We start from the raw sequence: 23072 nt of genomic DNA on the forward strand, positions 1-23072 counted from the left end.
GTCATCAAGAGACGTGTGCTCTGGCCCAGAAGCACCAAGACTGAAAAAAACTCTCAAACATTATGATTGCTAGGAAGGCATGGTACTGAGAGTAAATGAAGATGAGCTTTGTTAAGAATTTGTGAGTGATAATATGTCTTTAACTTGTTTTGACGGAAGTGTGGAGCAACACAATCCATTGCTCAAGGGGTTTAATGAGTCTTAGACTGAATGCAATGAGGAACAAACGGAGTTTAAATGAGGTGGAGCCAGACTTACACTTATCTGTTAGTTTCTGCTCCACCACATTTTGTTGTAGTTGACAGGATATCGAAGAAGACCCAAGCCAGAAGCATTACCAGAGTCCAAGTACAACACAATCTATGCAGAGGTAGACCTGTAACTGAGCACCCCTGTGGATGTGAAGAGAACCGAGCCAACCTTAATTTAGCATAACTTTTAGAACTAAGGTTTGAAACACTAGATGTGAGAGGATAGACGTCCATCTGAGATGCCAAAATAAATGTTTCCCAATCCCTCACTGCCATCTACTACCTCAACTTGTCTAAATTCAATTGAGTCATTTGGATCAAATTGAGTGCTGCATCGCAACTTTAGACATTTGGAAAAGAGCCCACCTGGAAGTATTTAGAATATCCGAGTTTCTAGAAAATCTCAAGGTTGTTATCTAACCATCCCATCCAAGAGCTTGACAGGGATCAGCATAATAGAAACTGGATAAATATTAGATTCAACACGAGCATCTGGCATTGCTTTTTTCCCAAATCTGTGGTAAAATAGTCTGCTTCTGTTCCTGTTGTATTGTTTCCGTTATGGGGGGGGGGTGTATTATTAACCGACAGCAGAGAATGAAAGAGAGAGGCTAGTGATCTCATATGCAAATCTGATCATACAAGGATCCATGGGTTAATCCGATTTTACACAATGGAAAGGATCATGTGTCCAGTCAGCCAAAACCAGTTAAAAAGTTAAAAGTATGGAGAAAGCGGGATTAATCAGAGAAGCTGAACGAGAAATTTGTGAGCAAGGACTACATATGTTTCAGTTTGGCACAAAGAAACGTGTTACCTACAACAGAGGCAGTGGTAAAAGAGCACTGGTCAGCACCTCCGTACTTTTTTACTAAAGTTCAAGTATAAGAATCTGTAGGTAGGTGTGCTCAATGTACAACACGGTGCCACTCCCTCAGTGTTTTTTTGTATGGAGAAAACCTATCCCCATGCATGCAACAGCAGTTAATTATTTTCAGAGCACAACCACTATTAAATTTCATCACTGACCTAGTTCTCAGTTATTTTAATAATAAACAAAACACCATTCAGTGTATCTGAGTGGAAACAGTAGTCATCCAAGTAAAAAAGACAAAAAGACATATATAGTCTTGATTATGTTGACACGGAATAAATGTTGTTGATGCAGACAGCCGACACGTGTTGTGTCACATAGACAACTTCTTCAAGGCTCGAAAAAGCAGTTGAAAGAATCGTAGCATATATCTTCGGAACCCCTCAAAAAGTATGGGATATATCACAACCATAGCGATGGACCAGGTTTATTGATTTTTTGGTTGCAGAGTAGGACTTCAAAATACTGTCCAATGTCGAGAAGTTAAAATGTAGTTGGCGCGTTAAAAGGTAACTAGAGTTCAGTCTATCCAAATGTGAAGTATAATCTCTTGTGATGCATAGAAAAAAAAACTACCTAGATGCTCATATTGAAGTACCACAAGCCTCAAGACCTCCTTAGTAAGTATAGGGGTACAGCATCAGGGTTTTTGCTGTACAGAGCCGGACATGTAGAAACACGTCTTGCTCAGAGGACTTCTCCGGTTAAAGCAAGACGCATTTCTACATGTCCGGCTCTGAGAAATATATATTTGTCTTATATAAACATACAGCTATTATCTGCCTCATGTCTTATAATATATAAATATACCTTCATCAGCCCCACTGTACCCACATTAAATAACATCTATTAGAGTTTGGTCCTTTTTGACTGATAATCAGTTTACTTCATATCCTCAGTGAGCATTTCAAAAACGTATTGACTGTATACAGTCCTAAAGGGGTACATGATGATCTTGGATACTTTAAGGTTTTTCTGGAATATGTGATGCCTATAGACCTCATAATCAGTACCACCAGCTCTAACTGAGGCCCGAGCAGGCTGAGAAGAATAAAAAGTAATCCAGGCCATTTCAATCATATTTTCAGAAACATTGTACACATTTAAGTGGAAATACTGGCCTCCTGACTACTTTATGATGCTGGCAACTGATACAATCCCATATTTGATTTTCAGGAAGAAATAGTGACTTCATCGTATGTCCACCGTGCCAACTCAACTAGGAAAAGGTTCACGTACCAAACCATTTTTCTAAAGATGTGAATTTTATGTCTGTAATCTCAGAAGGGGGTTTGTGGTGGTTCTTCTTTCAAGTGTCCTCTTTATGCTATTCTCCAAACACAGCTTTTCCATAAAGTGATGCTTCTCATAGCAGGGTAGTCTCCCTGGAGGACACACATAAGGGGGATGAACTTAGTGCACCAAGCTTATCAACAGCCACACTGAACGGTGATCAGGGGAAAACAAAGGATGACTCGCCTAAAAGATCCCTCTCACCATTCTAAAAGGGCCTGCAGTCCCACCTTTCATGCTCACCATCTACCAAGTGGCAATGGTACAGGAAGACTAATCTGCAGTTCCACTCAGTAAAAGGACCTAAGTGAGTTTCTAGAGGAGTCTTGTTTCCTCTGTTTTCATGTCAGTGTCTAGGTCTCCTCCTTCCACCTTCAGAAATGCCAAGGGTGCGCTTCCACTTTGTGGGAATACAGTCTCACCTCCATCTTTAATCGGTGAGCCCAATTGGAGGTCCTTAAGGGGGGGGGCGGCACCATTAGCATATGGGCTCGCCCAGGGGGAGGGGCCACTGGTATCTCCCAGGGTACCTCTCAGAACTCCAGGGGCAGGATATACGTTGGCTTACAGGGGTGCGGGGGAGGGAGCAACGCTCTATCCTTTTGTGGAGTAGCCACCCCGCACATACACTATGATGTCGGTAAATGACGCAAGTGTAAGGGCCCTCCTATCAGGGGTTAAATGGAGTTCCCGGTGTGTCCGAGGGTAAACAGGGTACAGACTCTCCCGGTGAACGGGCCCTCGTGGCGCATGCGCACTCGGTCGGGAGAGTGCAGCAGATAAGGATCGGACACCGGTTAGCGACCTTGCCGTAGGCCCAGTAATTATAAAACTGCAAATGATGTGAAAGGAGGGAGAGGTGTGGCGCCGCGGCCAGGGCGACTGACGCTGGAATCTGGGGACCACGGTTCGATCCCCGGCTCCGGCGGCAGGTTAGCCCAGCACCATGTGACTCTGGGCAATAGCTCGCTTAATCTTCCAGACGGCCCCCAGCGCCTAGAGACCCTTACGGGTGATTGTGCGCTTTACAAATGTGGACTTTATCTTGTGCACCGGAGCAAGCTAGAGACTTCCAAAATGGGAGCAGCAGGCCTTTGTTTCTCTGGCTCACTCATGCTCTTGTTCTGTGTACTACACAAGCCACATACATCAACACGCACAACATAAACTTGGGACATTAGCACAAGTATTCGTGTTAGCGCATTGAACCAGTAGGGCCGGTAGGCCTTCACTCCACACAGATCAAAGGGTTGGGTCACAATGATGGATTTGCAAACCACACTATGCTGCACCACCAGTTTATATGCTCGTCTTGTGACAGGGATGGTGGTGCACTACCAGCAAAATGAGGGCAGTCTTATTGCACCCCTCCAGTTCATAGGACTGGTCCAGGACCTCACTCACATTAAAGGACAGGCCTAGGCATCTGCTCATACACTAGATTAGCATGAGGCTAGGACCAAAATAAAACATTGAGATCCCAGACACTCGCAGTCGGACACTCAGGATAGGGCAACATGATTGTGCGCCTTGCAGGGGATATCCCCGTTCACCAACATGTTCAAGTAATAGTATGTTTCCCGAAATTGATATGGTTTCTCTTATGGTCTTTACGCTCGGTATGTGTTTAGTTGACTCCAATAAATCTGTTATGTGGATACTAAACAGTGCATGTTCTTGTCTCAGTGTATAATCATTAATCTAAATATACATTATTTACCTGCACACATGGACGAATAGCCGCTCCTCAATCTATAAATGGTAAGCAGGGTAGCTATTTAATTTTCTTTCTTCTAAAGAACATCTTAGGAGGAAGTACCAGGGAAAGCTGATTGGAGCTATGGCACTTGATACCTGCCTTGACCTTTGTTCTTGAAAGCTGGCCTGCAGTATAAGAAGCTGACCGTGGCCAAGCGCCCTTAGCATGGGACAGGAGATCCAAATAGGGGGAGCTGTTGAGGGGTCTGTAGACTAAATAAGGGGTCTTGAGGTCACAAGCAGCAGTCCCGCTTGGAGAGTTTAGAGGAAATAAGGTTAGACAATCACAATACCTGGAGTGGTAGTACCTTAGGATATCCTCATTCCAGCAACAACACACCAAAATGCCTCCTCACCACTGGCCCTTTCTGTGCGCAAGGCACACCTGAATTACTTCCCACCCACCAGTTTCAATGTCCCTTGTTGCCTTCCAACTGCTCAAACACGATTCCAGCGGAGCAGCTTAGTTCAACACGGAAACAAAACATGAAAACAGCCACATTTTCTCACCTTTAAGTTCCTGACCACAGAAGGTTTCACCACTGCTGCAAACACTTGTAGCAAGCAGAATAAACGGCAGTTTAATGTCCTCTTGAATAGCTCTAGTGCTAACCCAGTCAGAACTATCAACAACCCCTTGAATACAGGTATCTTCTCAAAGAAACTCTAAATGTCTTACATAAACTCTTCCTAAAAAACAGACCTTGAACCATGATATTGTTCAAACTTTTGACCAATAACAGACTGTTTGAGGCAACAAGATAAAATGATTTAACTATCTGGTTCACGGCAAACACCTACATTGGAGTACCTGCATGTGTCTTACTTGACATCTTGTTTGAATTTGATACTGTGCATCATCCAGAGCTTCTACAGGGATTTGACAACATCAAAGTTAAGGGACCTAACTAAAGCAGATTTCATCTTTTCTATCAGACAGATCATCATCTCACTGTATCCCTTCAGGTCAGCTCCATTCAGTTGTGGTATATAAATAAATAATACCGGATCTAGGTTTGACTGGACATAGTAATAACAGATAGCTCAATAAATAAGAGTCAAGATTCGAGGTAGTAGGAGTTTGCAGGTTTAATACAGCATAAAGGACAGGAACAGGACAACCTGCACAGGAATGGGATGGCAGAGCCCGGCAGCTGCCGGGGCTGGATCTGGGATGAGCGCGCTAACTTTAATAACAATACACAAGCATATATACTAAAACAGTTGCAATTGCAATACATACAATAGGCGGAGCAGTGGGTGTGGTTAATAGCAGTCGCGAAAGATAAGGGTGAAAGTAGGTGTAACAAGAGGCGTATACATAGACATGTGATGTAAACGTAATAGAATATGTCATAAATGGGGCGGAAACATGGAGGGGGCTACCTAAGGAGCCGGGACCTCTAACCTAATGGTGCGCGTAAACTGACAATGACGTGTTACTAGGAGAAGCTGGGGGCTATGACTTCTGCACTAGGAGCAGAGACTGAAGTCTGGAGAGTCAGGGCGACATGTGCCTAACCTCTATCTAGTATCTGATGTTTAGAGAACATGTTGATAGAATCCAAAAGTTATCGGGGTAAAGGCTAACAGACTCTAGGACTGGTGCATGCATTATTCTACATGTAGTGCGTGATGAAGAATATGAAATGACCATAAATACAGTATTTCTCTTACATGGAGACGTAAAGGCTAGACTGTGACGGAAACTATTGATGCGATTCAGTAGCTTAGAAATGCAGAGAAGGAGGGCTGGACTGATAACTAGAATCATAACATACTTTTGGCAGACTCGTAGGCAGAGCCAGGCCGAGCCGGGCACTGTGAGGCAGGAAGTAAGTGAAGGGTCAGGAACACAGGTGGGGGCTGTATCGCTCCTCAGCGAGGGCTCAGGAGACAGGAGCTGAATCTGGTGTCCAGGCCCTTTTGAGGCCTAGAAACGGGGACTTTTCAATGAAATAACGTGCACACTGAGAAACGTGGCAACGTAACTTTACATAGGCCTGATATTCGTAGTATTCACGAGAACTGGAAACTGGCATACTAAAGATGGACACAACTATAATTGCGTCTTTAATCGATCATGGGGAATGCATATGCATATTAATCATGCACATATAACATAAGATGGGGAACACGTAGGGACACAGAACATGGCAACATTTACTTTTCCACATTCCCTCCTTGTCACTACGTTTCCATCAGGAAACATCAATATTCATGATACCATCTATCATTTCATACAGTATCATTTGCTCGTCTCGGATTTGCTTGGAACCGGATTTAGAACGGGACTTGGGACTAGGAATACAAGAGGTAGCACAAATGCCACAAATCGCAGGGCCACATTGTATACAGAGGCAGCAACTGAATATGATCGCTACTGCAATACCTAGAAAGGACAACACTTTCCATCCCCAGGCGGAAATTATATTCCAGAACCAACCGGACCATGTCCAGGTGCCTGGATCTTTGTGTAACATATGGGCAATTTTATGGAGTCTGGTTATAGCTGAATAAACAGACGGCGCGTTATTAGGAATGAAAATGCAGCAACTAGATCCGATGACTCTACATGCCCCGCCCCTATCGGCCAGTATGACGTCAAGGACGAGACGATTCTGGAGCACGACAATTCTCATAAAGGATTGCTCTTCGGTTAAGTTACCTAGAGCAGAAGTAGTCTCAATCACTACTGCTTCAAGGGTTCTGGTTAATCTACGTATCAGTTTACTATTTACGACAGTACCTAAATAGGGAAAGACACCTTTATTGATATCTATGTATTGTTCTAGAGCAGTTTCAGTATAATCGACAATCGGGAGGTCTCTCTTGTGTCTAGTATGTACTAGGTGGGAATACCTATGATAATCAGGTGGGGCTAGAAAAACTGGTGGCAGTAGGAAGGCAATGTAACAGGTACCCTCCCACTCGAGGGGCAGACGAACATATGCGGTCTGACCACAAACAAAATAAGAATGACGTGAAGCTTTGAAAATAGATTTCCTACTGTCACTATACTTGACAATAGTAGTACAATCACTATGTCCTACATGTACGGAACCATTCTTTCGGACACATAATTCGCCTTTAACTGGTAGTACTGACATAGCAGGTAAGTCTGGAGTAGTATCAGACTGAACATTCAGGACCATGAAATTCGAAGAATAATTACCTAAATTATAAACTTCATTTTCTAGATCTAACCCTGTTCTGTGGGGAAGACCTTGCTTGTCTGGAAAACATGTACTGTTAAGAAAAGACATATCTGTTGAGGATGACGTTAATGTGGACCATGCTCCACATGAACCGTTATGTGAAAATGGATAAGGAAAGAGTGGCAGAACTCCCTTCGGTGTCTGGAAAGGGGGGAGTCGACCACACACCCAACAATTAGTGGCATTGCTGGTCTGGTGTGAATAATGTAACATGCGGATAAAGGAATTATTACGCATAGCAAGACGATAAGATAGTTCATGAGGAGGCAGATCACTAAACGTGTGCTCTATTGTAGCAATAGAAGACTTATTTACATGAGAAACTGGGAAACACAAATAAAATGCATAACCTGTGCAGGTAGTCATGAGGCTGAAAAACAATATGAAACTTAGAAAAACGATACATCGGATTGAGTTTTGACTAACTCTCTCACTATGGGGGTCTATTTTATACATGTCAGAAACCGGTCTAACCGTTTCACCTAGGGGAGGACTTAGACAATCAAACTGGCTGACTTATTTTACTAGACCTTAATTTCTTCTTATACTCCTGCTGCGGAGTTTTCTCTAACAGGGAGGGATTTGTATCATAGTCTTTTGCGGGACAGTCCTTAAGAATAGTACTTTGGCAATCCTTAAAATCCTCGGAAATGTTCTTTGAAACAGTCTTTAGTCCGTAAAAATTTTTCACATGAGACAGGTGGACCCAGCCCTTCCTGCCTTCCAGCTTGACGGCAGTACGGGTGGCCAGGAGGACCTGCTTGGGCTCCTTCCAGCGAGGCTCCAGCGGACTTGAACGATCAAAGTTCCTCACAAGAACCAAACTTCCGGGAACGATGTCATGCGGTGCCACCTCGGTATTGTCTGGAAATGCGGCGGCAACCTGTGAACGACAAGAGTGTAGGGCAGACATCAAGGAAGCTAGGTAATCTGTCAGCATATTACTTGAAACATCTGTAATACTTCGGGGTCTAGGTGTACCCCACATATTAGGGGGGCGGCCGAATACGACCTCATACGGGGACAGACCTGATCTGGAATGTGCGACCATGCGCATATAAAACAAAGCGACTGGCAGAGCTACTAGCCAGTCCACACCTTTCTCTTGACATATTTTGGCAATACGGATTTTCAGGGTCTACGAGACCGGCTGCTTCTGGATGGCGTACACAATGGAACTTCCACTGGTACCCTAACAACAGGGAAATGTGTTTCATGAGCTCAGATGAGAATGGCTGGCCGTTATCAGAATATACGACCCTAGGGAGTCCATAACGGGGGAAGAACTCACGAACCAACTGCTTGGCAGTGGTCGTGGCTGTGTAATCTGGAACTGGATATGCCTCTGTCCACCTGGACAAAGCGCATACAACTACAAGGACATACTTGAAACCTCGACATCGCTCCATCTGAATATAATCCATCTGGAGGACTTCAAAAGGGTGGTCAGGGGGCTGGAATCCACCTTGTTCCACCGGGACACTTTTACCTGGATTAAACTGGCAACATATCATACAGGTACGGACTTTCTGCTTGGCTGCAGCTCGTAAATGCTTGTTGAACCAAATGTTCTGGATACTATCTAACATAGCTTTTTCTCCTAAATGTGCTGGACTATGTGCGGTATTGATAATGACTTGAACCATAGAGTCGGGGAGAAACCATGTGGCTTTTCCCTTCGTTACCCATCCCTGATCTGTCTGGACCCCTCCTTGTTCGGACCATTTCTTGATTTCATCGGGAGTAGCATGTAACTGGATATCTATGACATCTTGAGTGGGGTCCTTAACTGTCATACAAGTAGTCTGTTCTAGAGTATGTGTCTGTGTTGGATTAACTGAAATGTCTGGAGTCTGTGCTGTAAGCTTGGCGGTGCGATCTGCTAGATCATTTCCTTGGGAAATAGTGTCAGTAACTTTCGTATGTGCTTTGCACTTCATGATAGCAATAGATGTCTGTAAATGTATGGCATCTAACAGAGCTTGAATAAGGAGACCATGCTGAATCTTGGTTCCATGAGAAGTCATGAAATCTCTCTCCTGCCAGAGCACTCCGAAGTCGTGTACAACTCCGAATGCGTAGCGTGAATCTGTATAAACATTAACTTTCAGGTTCTTGGCGTGTATGCAGGCTTGGGTCAGAGCAACTAGCTCTGCTGCTTGAGCAGACAGGGTGTCAATACGGTGTGTTTCTATAACTTCAGTGTCAGTAGTCACTGCATACGCGGCTACTAGTTCTCCTGTACTTGTTCTCATACATGAACCATCCACATAAAGTGTCAGGTCGGGATCTGGTAATGGAATGTCTGTCAGATCTTGTCTTGGCTTAGTCATAGTGTTAACTACTTCCACACAGTCGTGTGTGGCAGGATTCGAATTAACTGACGGTAACAGTGTAGCAGGATTTAGAACGTTGCAGCGTCTGATTTCTATGTGTGGCTGGAACAATGTCAATTCATAACCTGTTAAACGTGCAATTGTCAAGTGCTGAGTTTGTGTTCGGTTTAAAAGAACTTCCACGGAGTGTGGAACTTGTACTGTCAGGGAATGTCCTAATACTATGGAATCACTTTGTCTGATAGCTAGTGCTGTGGCTGCAACTGACTTGAGGCACGCAGGCAGAGCCTGGGCTACTGGATCTAATGTGCTCGAAAAATAAGCACAGGGCTTGTATTGTCCTGCTTGATCTTGTGTGAGAACAGATAATGCTGTACCATCACGTTCTGTGACGAAAAGTGTAAAAGACTTACAGTAGTTCGGTGTAGCTAGAACTGGAGCTTGGCATAAAGCTTTCTTTAACTCATTGAAACTAAGTGTATGTTCAGATGTCCAAGGGAGGACAGTCGATACAGCTGCCTCCTGTGTAGTTAACTGTATCAGTGGCTTAGCTAGAAATGCATACTGAGGAATCCATTGTCTGCAATAAGAAGTAAGGCCGATAAAAGCACGTACCTCCTTCTGTGTCTTGGGCTGAGGAAGACTTGCTATTAACTGGATACGGTCGGGTGTCAACTGCCTACCCCTCTTGGACAGTAAGTGGCCTAAGTAGATCACTTGCTGGACACAGAATTGGAGCTTCGAAGGGGACACCTTGTGCCCCATCTCGGCAAGGAAATACAAGACTGTAAGTGATGCTCGCTCGCAAGCACGTTCAGAACGGGCTGTGATCAGTAGATCATCGACATACTGGAGCAGGGCAGTGTCTGTTGGCATGTGAATGTTGTCTAGTTGTCTCTTAAGTGCTTGACTGTAAATACTGGGACTTTCTGTGAAACCTTGAGGAGCTCGTGTGAACATATAGCTTCTTCCATTTAAACAAAATCCGAAAAGAAACTGGCTGTCTGGATGAATGGGGACACTGAAAAACGCGTTCTTGAGGTCTATGACTGTAAAAAATGAGGCTTCGGAATCAATGGCTGTCAATAGGGAAGAGATATCTGGAACAACCGGGTACTGAGGAATAATACATTTATTGAGTTCTCGAAGGTCAATCACTAATCGATATACTGGGGGAGCATTTGGATCAGTACGTTTCATGACGGGAATGATCGGAGAATTACATACATTGGAGTCAGTTTCTACAACTACTCCTTGAGCCATGAGCTCGTCAATAATTTTGGATAAGGCTGCTACAGCCTCAGGTGGCAATCTGTACTGTCTGATTCGTGGTAACACTACACCTGGTTTGAGAGTCACACGATGGGGTGTGATTTGCATATAACCTACATCAGTTGGACCTTGCGCCCATAGATGCTGCGGAACATTAGACAATCTTGGATCAAAATCTCGTAATACATAGTGACCCTTGAAGTCACGTAGAAACAGTCGTATTCCCTCTGGGGAGCAGCAAATAACTGCACCTAATTCTTTCAGTGTCTTAATGCCTAACAAATTTTCTGGACATGACTTCGTAAGTAACAGATCAGTAGTGCGGGACAATGGACCTACTTCTAGAGTTACTGGCTTAGATATCTCGTTTACAATAGGCTTTCCTGAAAATCCAAGGGAAACATTTCTAGAGCCTGAGAGCGGAGCCCCTGGAACTTCGGCGTGACTGATGGTCGTCCTACTTGCCCCTGTATCAATTAGAAACTTTGTCTTTCCCTAGTACTTGACTATGAACATAGGGACCTTCTTGATCTACAGGAATCTCGATGAGAGGCAAGCCTACCTCCCTCTCTAGGCTGTTTCATGAATACTGTTGATACTCTGGATACTCGGACTGTGCATACTGGTACATCTGCTGTGTAACATGCTGTGTTGCAGCAATAGACTGCGGCGCTGGAACTGTCTGTTGTGCATTCTGTGGCTGAGAAGTCTGTGAAACTTGTTCTTGTCTAGGCGGACGTGGTCTTTCTTTAGTCTTACCGGTAGCTATGTTGTGTTTCAGAACTGCACACTCGTTTATGAAATGACCTGGCTGTTTACAATAATTGCATGTCCCTTTAACGGGAGCTGCAGGATGACTGGCCTGATTCGGACCCCTCTTCTGACTGTCTTGTGGAACAGATTGTGCAACTAGTACTTTCATTTTCGTGTCTTTCATACGTTTCCTTTCATGATCTTGCTCTTCTCTGATTCTATTCTGGTGGTATTGGAGCATCTGTAACATCTGGGACGGGGTACTAGCTTGCCATGTACTTTCGACTTTCAAAACTCGATTCTTAACTTGTGGACTTGAATTCTCGACTAATTTAGTAACAAAAAGATGAGGGTACGACTCGCTACTCGTCTTCAAGCCACTGTTTATAATAAAGCATTTCTCAAATCTAGAATAAAAATCACTAGTATCTTCGTCTTGTTTCTGTTTACAGGCTGAGATTGCATCCCAGTCTTCCTTTTTAGTGGCTAATAACCTGGGCAAAACTTGTATTAACAGTTCTGGTAATTCTTTACATTTCTCTCCAAGACCGGTACCTGGTACTCGTATCTTATCTTCAGCTTCTAGAACTGCCCAATCGATCTTTTTCTCTCCCACCTCCCAATCTTTTTCCTTGAGTTTCTCGTATACCCCTGCGGGCAACAGGACCTTTAACATTTTAATAATATCTGGATACGTGTATTCTCCCATACGGAGCATGTCTTTTAATTCTCGGTGGAACCCTGCTGGATCTTTGTCATGACAGGGAATTAATTTCTTCATCTCTAAGAGTTCCATCTTTGTAATCGGAGTGTAAACAAATACTCTTTGCATTTCACCATCTGCTGTCCTGACTGGGTGTACTTCTAGTAACGGATTCTGTCTATCTATGTAAAACGGTTTACTTTCTGGAGGTGAGACATGAACAAAATGCGGGTTCAGGAACGTTCTATATTTGTGGCGTTGTTCTAGAATGACACTAATTAAATCGGTACCTAAACCTTTCCATCTATACTGGAGTAACTCGTTCAGGACATCATGTAACGGACCTGGATCAGAATGCTGACCCTCATACAATGTGATGAGGTGCTGGATCATATACATACCCACCAGTCGCTGCTCGGCTGGGGGCAGTTTCAGAAACATTTGTGCCACTATTTCGTCTGGAAAAGTGGTAGAATCAGTAATCCATCGGACTGCTGATCGGGCTAGTTCTTGTTCATGCATAGTACTTAACTCACTATAACCGATTCGTGATTTCAGAATATGATCGGTAGCTTGAAATACTTGTTCCAGAGAACCTTGTTCTGGTGCTGGATGAGGAACAGTTTTCTTGTAGTCTAGACGTGAATGTCGGTCGGAAAGTCTAGTTCTACCTACATACGCTATTCTGGCGGGATTCTCGTCCTCTACCTCTTCTGTAGAAGAGTCATTCTCTTTCTCGCTTACTTGTGCTGCTTTACGTTGTTCGTGTAACTTTATTATTTCCTTACGAATTCTCTTGTACATACTCTCTATACTACTGATAGTTCTGTGTTTACCCTCGGCTATATTATCACTCCACCTTGTCAGGATTCTCATTTCGGCCAGATCTTTGGTCGGGTAATCTTGTTCTCTTATTAAACAATTAATCAGAAACTTTAATAGCATGAGCTGGATCTCAGCTTTCCTTTGAGACATGGCTTCGCCAATACTTTCTGGATCATCCCCTGTACGGATGAAACGATATATTCTGTCTAGATCTTCTTTCATATTCGGTAGGGTGTCCAAATACCCGGTCACCCGTCTTACACGGATGGAATATATAACTGTACTATCATCACCTGCGACTGGATCATAGCGGCATTCAGTAAGAGCTCGTCGGATATCTGCAACGGACTTATATTTGGGCGTACGCTGTAACGCACATTCATGTAACTCGACTAATGTTACACGTTGGTGTGGTGGCGGGGTACCAGGAGGACCTCCTCCTGCGGCCCCTATACTGGAATCGTCGACTGATACTCTTCGTGCTGGCAGAGTGGGAAATTGTAATGTAGGCTGGACCGGGGGTACCGTAGCAGGTACTCCGGTGTCTGGAGGAGCAGGAATTACATGATTTACAGGGACTGGCGGGACAGGATTTGCATATTCTGGGACTGTGTCGTCCAAATAGGACGAAATAAAAATATCAGCTGCGGTCGGTTTGTGACGTAGCTTGGTCGGAACTAATGGTGGCGGAAAATTACTGGACGCCTCCGGGGTCGCTTTTGGCAAGCCCTCGGCAAGAAGAGGATACATACCCTTTATGAGGGCATTCCTCTGTCTGTCTGACTGTTCGGTTTTAACTCGTTCACCTATCTCGATTAATTCCCTTTCTTGGGCTCGTTCTAAGGATTCTTTACTTAATTCTGACTTTCTGATTTCTTTTTCGGTTCTTTTATGAGATTCTTTGCGCCATAACTCGATGGCATCTTTCTGTGACTGTCTGGCTTTCTTTTTCCATAATGCTTCTTCTACTCGCATGATGCACTCTGCATCCCATGTACCCGATACGGGCCATCTATACTTGTCTTCTAACTGTTTGGTATACTCTACCCATAAATCTAGATATAATATGGCACTTATGCCATGCTTCTGATACATAAAATGACCTGGACTGTCCCTAGGCGGGACAGGAACTGCTGCTTCTAACAGACCTTTTCTAGTTCTTAACTGACGTAGTCTGGAAAATAACGGCATGACTGAACTGTAATCTGGACACAATACAATACACAATGAACACGATAATACAATAACGATAATTACACCACTTTCATACCACGACATTAAAATACATGAAGAACATTTAAAATAACAGTTCGAACAGAATACTACCTGGAATACGGAAAACAGAATACATGGATTTTCTCGAGAACAGAACTGACTAGAACAGAAACTAGATGCACTGCTGAAACAGTACGAAACTTACCGGTCTCATAAAGAGACACGTCAGGACCCGCATCCACCGAAGTGGACACTTCGTTTTGGGATCTGTGTACCACCAAAACCCACGGACCAGAGACAATTAGATTGACCCTGTCTAGATACTACCCCAGCAACGGTACTCACCGGGCAGCAAGAACGGAAGGCCTCGGACTGGACTGGACTGCTTCGACGCCGGACGGACGAACTTCGGACTTCTGCTACGGGTGGGCCTCCGGATACCTCGGACCTTGGACTCTCGGCTTGGGCTCTGGTCGGGACTCGCCGCGTTCCTCCACCGCCTCGTCTGGATGCTGGACCGCAACCTCCGTCTCCTCCGTGGGCCTGAGGGATACTTGAAGCAGAAATATCTGCACGTGCACGGTATGGTTCCGTCACGGCTGCAGAGGATCAGGGGGCATACGTGGCTTCACCGGCGCGTGGGGAAAGGGCAAGTCCCTATTCGGGCGCCATTATGTGGTATATAAATAAATAATACCGGATCTAGATTTGACTGGACATAGTAATAACAGATAGCTCAATAAATAAGAGTCAAGATTCGAGGTAGTAGGAGTTTGCAGGTTTAATACAGCATAAAGGACAGGAACAGGACAACCTGCACAGGAATGGGATGGCAGAGCCCGGCAGCTGCCGGGGCTGGATCTGGGATGAGCGCGCTAACTTTAATAACAATACACAAGCATATATACTAAAACAGTTGCAATTGCAATACATACAATAGGCGGAGCAGTGGGTGTGGTTAATAGCAGTCGCGAAAGATAAGGGTGAAAGTAGGTGTAACAAGAGGCGTATACATAGACATGTGATGTAAACGTAACAGAATATGTCATAAATGGGGCGGAAACATGGAGGGGGCTACCTAAGGAGCCGGGACCTCTAACCTAATGGTGCGCGTAAACTGACAATGACGTGTTACTAGGAGAAGCTGGGGGCTATGACTTCTGCACTAGGAGCAGAGACTGAAGTCTGGAGAGTCAGGGCGACATGTGCCTAACCACTATCTAGTATCTGATGTTTAGAGAACATGTTGATAGAATCCAAAAGTTATCGGGGTAAAGGCTAACAGACTCTAGGACTGGTGCATGCATTATTCTACATGTAGTGCGTGATGAAGAATATGAAATGACCATAAATACAGTATTTCTCTTACATGGAGACGTAAAGGCTAGACTGTGACGGAAACTATTGATGCGATTCAGTAGCTTAGGAATGCAGAGAAGGAGGGCTGGACTGATAACTAGAATCATAACATACTTTTGGCAGACTCGTAGGCAGAGCCAGGCCGAGCCGGGCACTGTGAGGCAGGAAGTAAGTGAAGGGTCAGGAACACAGGTGGGGGCTGTATCGCTCCTCAGCGAGGGCTCAGGAGACAGGAGCTGAATCTGGTGTCCAGGCCCTTTTGAGGCCTAGAAACGGGGACTTTTCAATGAAATAACGTGCACACTGAGAAACGTGGCAACGTAACTTTACATAGGCCTGATATTCGTAGTATTCACGAGAACTGGAAACTGGCATACTAAAGATGGACACAACTATAATTGCGTCTTTAATCGATCATGGGGAATGCATATGCATATTAATCATGCACATATAACATAAGATCGGGAACACGTAGGGACACAGAACATGGCAAAATTTACTTTTCCACACAGTTCACAACTGATGTACCCAACAGTTTTACCTCCTCTCTAACATTTGCCTATGCTTTCTACCGGACGTCATCTCCTACTTCAATATCAACTATTACTTTTATGTAGATAATACACAATTGATATTTAAGTATGGAAGACCATCTGTGTTTGACTCACACTAAAAATGGACATTGCCTCAAGTGATCAAAAAATGTATGGTAACTAACAGCTTAAGAAACACGTCACATATTGAAATACTGACATGTGGCAAATGAATCAAACACCACCCATCAACAGCATGGCCTCTGCAGCCAGGCCCACCACCAGACATCTAAGCTCCAGTGAGGAATCTAGGGATAAGCATGGACTCCAATCTCTCCATCATGGTAAGATTGGTCTTGTCCAATATGCTTTAACTACACAATTCTCCACTTATATTGGCTACAAAGATAGCTTTACTTGCATTGTGTAAAATGCTTGACCTGCAACACTTACTGGAAGTGTTAGCCTTCCCCACCCCAAAAAAAACCACACACACCTCTCTCTCGGATTAGTCTAGTTCCGTACCTGCCTAAGAGTTAACAGCGTTGTGAGCCCAGGTGGCATCTAGAAACTCTGTTTTGATGACTGAATATTATTAACGAGTGTGAAAACATTGAATGCATTTGTCCAAAAAGGCCTTTTTGTTTCTTGAATTGTTGGTCCTTTACTTTGGTACCTCAATTAAGTACCTACACAACAGGAGCACAGAGGGAAAGAAGGGGTCAGATCGCCCCCACTCAATCATATATAGACATCACAAGACCTGACCTCTATAGAACGAATATCCCTGTATTTTTATTTTTAAGACCCACGAGGAGTTTCTCAACAACTTTTGACTTCCCCACAGGTACAGCTAACTGCCAGTGACCTGTTGGTCCGACTATTCCATTTAAAAAGAACGTCAATAACCACATAACATGCACACATAAGAGTGTCTTTAAACCCTCACATAAATGTGTGAAACAGAAAAAATGTGAGAAAGGCCAGAAAGCACCTCACGTACGCACCCCCAAGGAGCTGCTGGATGGTACTCTCCAGTATGCCCACGTTATCACCATAGGTTGCTTTCACGACCGAACGGGAAAAGGTGTGTGCTGAAATTCCTGAGAGGTGAGAAATCTGAAAAAACGTATATGAAATAAATAAAAAAATGTAGAAAACATCACTGAGAGTGAAAGTGTCGCTCAGTGCGCACTGGTCCCCAACCGTGAAAAGAGAATTATTATTCTCACAATTAAAATGGAGTACCACTCACATGCAGAACATACTTTATTTAATGCTGCGAGTGTCCTCAGGTTAAAAGAAAGGCATATATATGGCCCACTTGTGCCAACATGTTTCGTTGCCAGCTTGTTTTCGGAAACTTCATCAGGGCTGATGCGGAAATCAGTCTTCACCTCAATCGTTTGACACCCAACCGTGGGTTATTGACGGAATAAAAAGAAGAACATGCCAATCATAAACAAACCCTGTCTTCACAATGCTCTTCAGCATTCCTTAATAAAAGCTCCTCCAGACGAATATATATTTACCAAGTGGTTGCTGTCATTCCTCATACCTGCAAACCACTTCATTAAAGGATCGCGCGCCAGATGGTTTCGTATCTCCTTCAAGACTGCAATCGTCAGTGTCAACCTACAAACACACATGTGTTAAATATCACCAGTGTATGTAGCCCACCTACACCAAACCATTTTACATGAGAATTACTACTGCCACCTCATGCTCAATGCCCCATGTCATTCCACTTACTGTCTTCAGGCGTATTGATGAGATTTAAAGCCACTAGTACTCGGGAGTGTTTTCTATGTATGCCCTTCCCTAAGACAACCAGTTTTTCATTTGCATACCCAACCTGCTGGCTATGTTAAAATTACAGTAGAGTGTTAACTTATAACCATTGTTTAGTAATGTCCATAACTTTTATAGTACAAATGCCAGGACCTCCGGCGTTGTTAGTTGAATATGTAGCACGGAGTCCTGCATCGCCATCCCCAATGATAGTGTTTTCAATACATGCGCTCGGCACACGCAAGGAGTTAAACACCGTATTCGGTGCTTTACAACAAACCCCTCCAGCATTGATGGATTCCTCTTACCGCGTCCTTGGGCAGACTCAACCTCTGTGCTCCGTCCCGGTGGCTCACTGTTCGACGCCGGCACCAATTTTAAGGAAATTCCTGGACCCGGAAGCACGCGACTCGCGACGCGCGTCTTGTGGATAGTTTCAAAATTAAGCCACAATTCACCTTGGACATGGCGCCCATCTTATAACGTCATAGCGTCAGTAAAGATATACACTACCTGTGAACAGGGATACATTTAATAGTTTAGGAAAAACTCACAGTTTGTCAAAAAAGAGTTTATTTTAAAAAAGGGGTTCACATTAAAAAAATGATTTATTCTTTATCTACAAACCCTCATTGTACACCTCAAATATCAGTCTGTATTCTATACATTAGATATGTCCCATAATGTATTTTTTCATATTTTTCATGACAAAGACCCTGCAATATCATTCCTGAATGGTTGGTCTACAGGGTCCACACGATTGATAAAATACAACCCTCTAGTATGGCCCAGTAGAATGCATGACCCAAATACCCTTACAAAACAGGCCATTATGCACAACGTTTGGCCCTACTATTTACCCACTCTGTTCCATTCAATGGAATAGTTCAGGCTCGTCCACTCAACTCTCTCAGAGAAAATCCATCTTGCCTCTTTACTGGCCAAGATGTCATCAATGTTGTATTTCTCACCCACCACCTTTTCCAGGCCAATCCATTTCAGATCCCTGAAACTGTGTTTTTATTCCCGGAAATGTTGAATGAGGCGTGTGGTCAACTTTCCTGATTTCAAAGTGCTCAGGTGCTCTTGTATCCGCACCTTAACTTTACGTGACGTGAGTCCTATGTAATGCAAACCGCACACACATGTATGCCTATAGATCACGTGTGTAGTGTTGCAATTACTGAACTTGTTTAAGTACCACGTTTTTCCACTTACAAGCTGGACACTCTTTGTCACTTCAGTACAAATCTAAATTTAAGATTAGAAGCCCTTCTAAAAGGAAATCTCGGGGGAGGCATTTATTTCCCCCTAGTGTCCATCAGTGACCAGTGTTTCTGTATTATTTGGCTAATTTTCGTAGACAGTGGATCAAACGTTGTGACTACAGGTAAACATTTTGTTTAACTGACCTCTCCAGCAAAGCTTCACGGGGTGTGTTCAAAGGCAGGTTTACGGTATCTTTTGACCACCTTAGTGGGGTAGCCCCTGTTCTGCAGTTTCATGACCAGGTCTTCGGATTGTCCCATAAACATTTCCATTGAGGAACAGTTCCTGCGATGCCTCAAGAACTGGCCCACCGGCAAGTTATCACGTAATGGTCTAGGGTGAAAAGAGCAGTAATGTAAAAGGGAATACCTATCTGTAGGCTTTTGATGGACAGCCGTCACTAGTCCATTGCCCTCCGCTGTAATGTCTACATCCAGGTATACCGCCGAGTCCCTGCTAATGTTCCAAGTGAACCGCAAACAGTCATCTTGTTCATTCAGCCATGATACAAATACCAATAGCAGGTCCACTGATCCGGTCCAGATACAGAGGACATCATCAATAAACCTCTTTCAGAGAGAAATATTCTCCCGGAAGGGGTTGGAGGCATGATAGACCACATTCTCCTAGAACGGGCCCACATTAATGCAGGCCAGACTTGGCACGAATGTCGCCCCCATAGATGTTCCCGACACCTGGAGGTATACCTGGTCCTTATATGCAAAACCTTTTCATGAGGGCTAGTTCTATGCATAGCAGTACAAAAGTTTGGGGGGCGTCATAAAACCATTCAAGTGCCCCAAGAACACACGCTGGTGGCATCTTGGGGTATGCTGGTATATAAAGATTTAACATCTATTGTTACCAGCAGCAGACTCATCGGGTCATACTCCCTGTTTTGTAAGGGTATTTGGGTCATGCATTCTACTGGGCCATACTTGAGGGTTGTATTTTGCCAATCGTGTAATAAGACTTTGCAGATGAGTTGAATAATACTTTATATGTACAAAAATAGTTTAGAACTAATATTGTATACTTTTCTTTTTGTGACATTCAGAACAGCCCGGAGGAGGATGCAGAATTAAGGAAACTTAAAGATTTGGAGAAATCTGTGGAGCTAACAGCCAACAAACTGGAAGAAATTAATAAGGAGTTGACTGGCCTTCAGAAAGTAAGCAGGATCTCTGTGTTACAATCGCCTAGTTCTAGATGGTCTGATATTGTTTTTTAACTGATTGGAATAAAATTGCAGATCATCTTAATACACTGTGTTTTTAGGTATATGTCCAAGAACTATTAATGAAAGATTGGTTGTTTGGCCAATCCTGATTGTGTCTGTTACTGACCTTTCATGCTCACTAATATAAAGTGTCACAAAGAGGGTCTAGAAGTTCTTGTCACATTTAAAGGTTTAAAACTAAAAACCTAGTTATCCTGTTGTCCAGCAAATGTCATTGAAGTTAGGCGCTCTGTATAGGAAGAGCATGATGGGCGTGTACTTTTCCACTTATTTACTGCTCTGCTAACATTGGAACATTGGGAGCTGGACAGCCCGTTACTGTGATGCCTTTGCGAGCTATAACTACCATTATAGATATGCATAGGAACCATTCTGTGACTGTCCGCTTCCTGATCCTTCGTGGTGCTCGTGTCCTGTTGCACCGTACACATGCCCTACACACTCTTCATCCACAACCTGAGGATAGCCCCTGTGGGAAACAGTGGCATTGAGTGGAATTATGTGGCATTTAGTGGAATTCTGTGGCATTGAGTGGAATTCTGTGGCATGGAGTGAAATTCTGTGGCATGGAGTGAAATTGTGTGATGTGGAATTGAGTGGAGTGCTGTGGAGTGGAATTGAGTGGAATGAAATTGTGCAGCGAGGAATTGAGTGGAGTGGAATTGTGTGTGAAGTGGAATGGAGTGGAATTGTGTGGCTTGTTGTGGAGTCGTATTGTATGGAGTGGTTGGAGTTGCATTGAGAAGTGTGGCTCAATGGTTAGAGTGGCAGACCCTGATGCAGAGGTCAGCCCGGGACCAGGGTTCAATTCCCGTCGTGGCAGGGTCTTGGGTCAATGTCTGCGGACTCGATAATTCTCGCCTAGGTGCCTAAGCTAACCATGGGTCCCACTCTGCAACTCTGGGCAATAGCTTGCTTAATCTCCACAACGGCCCTATCAGCGCCGGGGATGCCTGGCTTCACCTTGGGGGTGCCCAGGAGGGACCATCTCACAGGGAAAGCCAGGACGGGTTCCCCAGCGGTATACAGCGCCAGGACACTCCGAGATGGAGTAACAGTGCGCTTTACAAGTATACATTTACATTGTGTGGTGTGAAGTATGATTTGTATGTAGTGCATTTGTTTGGAGTGGAATTGGCCGTGTGGTTGAGTGGAATAGTGGGGCATGGAGGGGAATATTGTGGAGTGGAATTGAGTGTAATGGAGTGGAATTGTGTGGAGTGGAATTGTGTGTTGTGGAGTGAAATGGTGTGGTGTGGAGTGGAATTATGTAGCATGGAATTGTCCAGCATGGAGTGGATTTGCGTTCAGTGGGTAAGAATTGTGTGGGGTGGAATGGAATTGTGTGGCGTGAAATGTTGTGGAGTGAGGTTGTGTGGTGTGGAGTGGAATTGTGTGGTGTGGAGTGGAATTGTGTGGTGTGGAGTGGAATTGTGTGGTGTGGAGTTGAATTGTGTGGCGTGGAGTTGAATTGTGTGGCATGGAGTGGAATTGTGTGGCATGGAGTGGAATTGTGTGGCATGGAGTGGAATTGTGTAGCGTAGAGTGGAATTGTGTAGCGTAGAGTGGAATTGTGTATCATAGAGTGGAATTGTGTGAAGTGGAATGGTGTGTGGAATTATATGGTGTTGATTTGTGGGGCATGGGGTGGAAATGTGTGGCATTGTGAAGAATTGTGTGGCATGGAGTAGAGTAGTGTGGAGTGGCATGGTGTAGAGTGACGTGGTGTGCAGTAGAGTGGCACAATGGTTTTGGAAAGTTGCCTGAGTAGCCATTGAATTGCCATATAGTGCTTCAAAGCCTTGTGGTATATAAATGCAATTATAATCCAATATGTTGCTAATTATCTTGGCCTACGATCTAAATAAACATCTAAGGAGTTCGATCTGATGTAGCTCATTAGTATGTACAACACGTTTGCAAGAACTGGTCAGCTTCTAAATAAATGTGTTTTAGACCTGGAGTGGCTAGTAAGCAAGAGAGCAACTTGTATCATACCGGTTTGAGAAATAGGAGATAGAGCTACAAATGGTAAAATCCTTTACCAAACAAGTGAAGCAGGCATGCTCAGTGCTCCGATATGATGGCGAATGATAGAGGGCAACAATCACCTTGTTGCGAGAAAAGACAAACAGCAGATTTTTGAAGGTTAAATCCAAAGTTATTCCAGAGTTTAAAGTCAGCAAAACAAGGGATAGAGCTCTGAAACTCACTATGCCTTCCCTGCAGACAGCACATACACTGTCCAGTGGGAGGGATATTATTTATTATAAACGGCTTGGAACCTGAACATTGCTCACCTTTTCTTGGCATCATTGTCACACTTCTTTGCTGCCTCCTAATTGGCCAGCATATGCCATGCACCACTTACTTTCTGTCTAT

General features: G+C 44.0%; 1 protein-coding gene across 1 annotated transcript in view; it reads left to right on the forward strand.

The window, feature by feature from the left end:
* The window catches only part of BAG1 (BAG cochaperone 1), a 290179-nt gene that overhangs the window by 79093 nt on the left and 188014 nt on the right, over positions 1–23072 (forward strand). Inside the window, exon 4 of the mRNA XM_078687743.1 lies at positions 20508–20621. Coding sequence (XP_078543869.1) covers positions 20508–20621 — 114 coding nt within the window. The remainder of the gene's footprint in view (positions 1–20507; positions 20622–23072) is intronic.

This window comes from Lissotriton helveticus, chromosome 4_1 (assembly GCF_964261635.1).
Source record: "Lissotriton helveticus chromosome 4_1, aLisHel1.1, whole genome shotgun sequence".
In the NCBI taxonomy this organism is placed as follows: domain Eukaryota; kingdom Metazoa; phylum Chordata; class Amphibia; order Caudata; family Salamandridae; genus Lissotriton; species Lissotriton helveticus.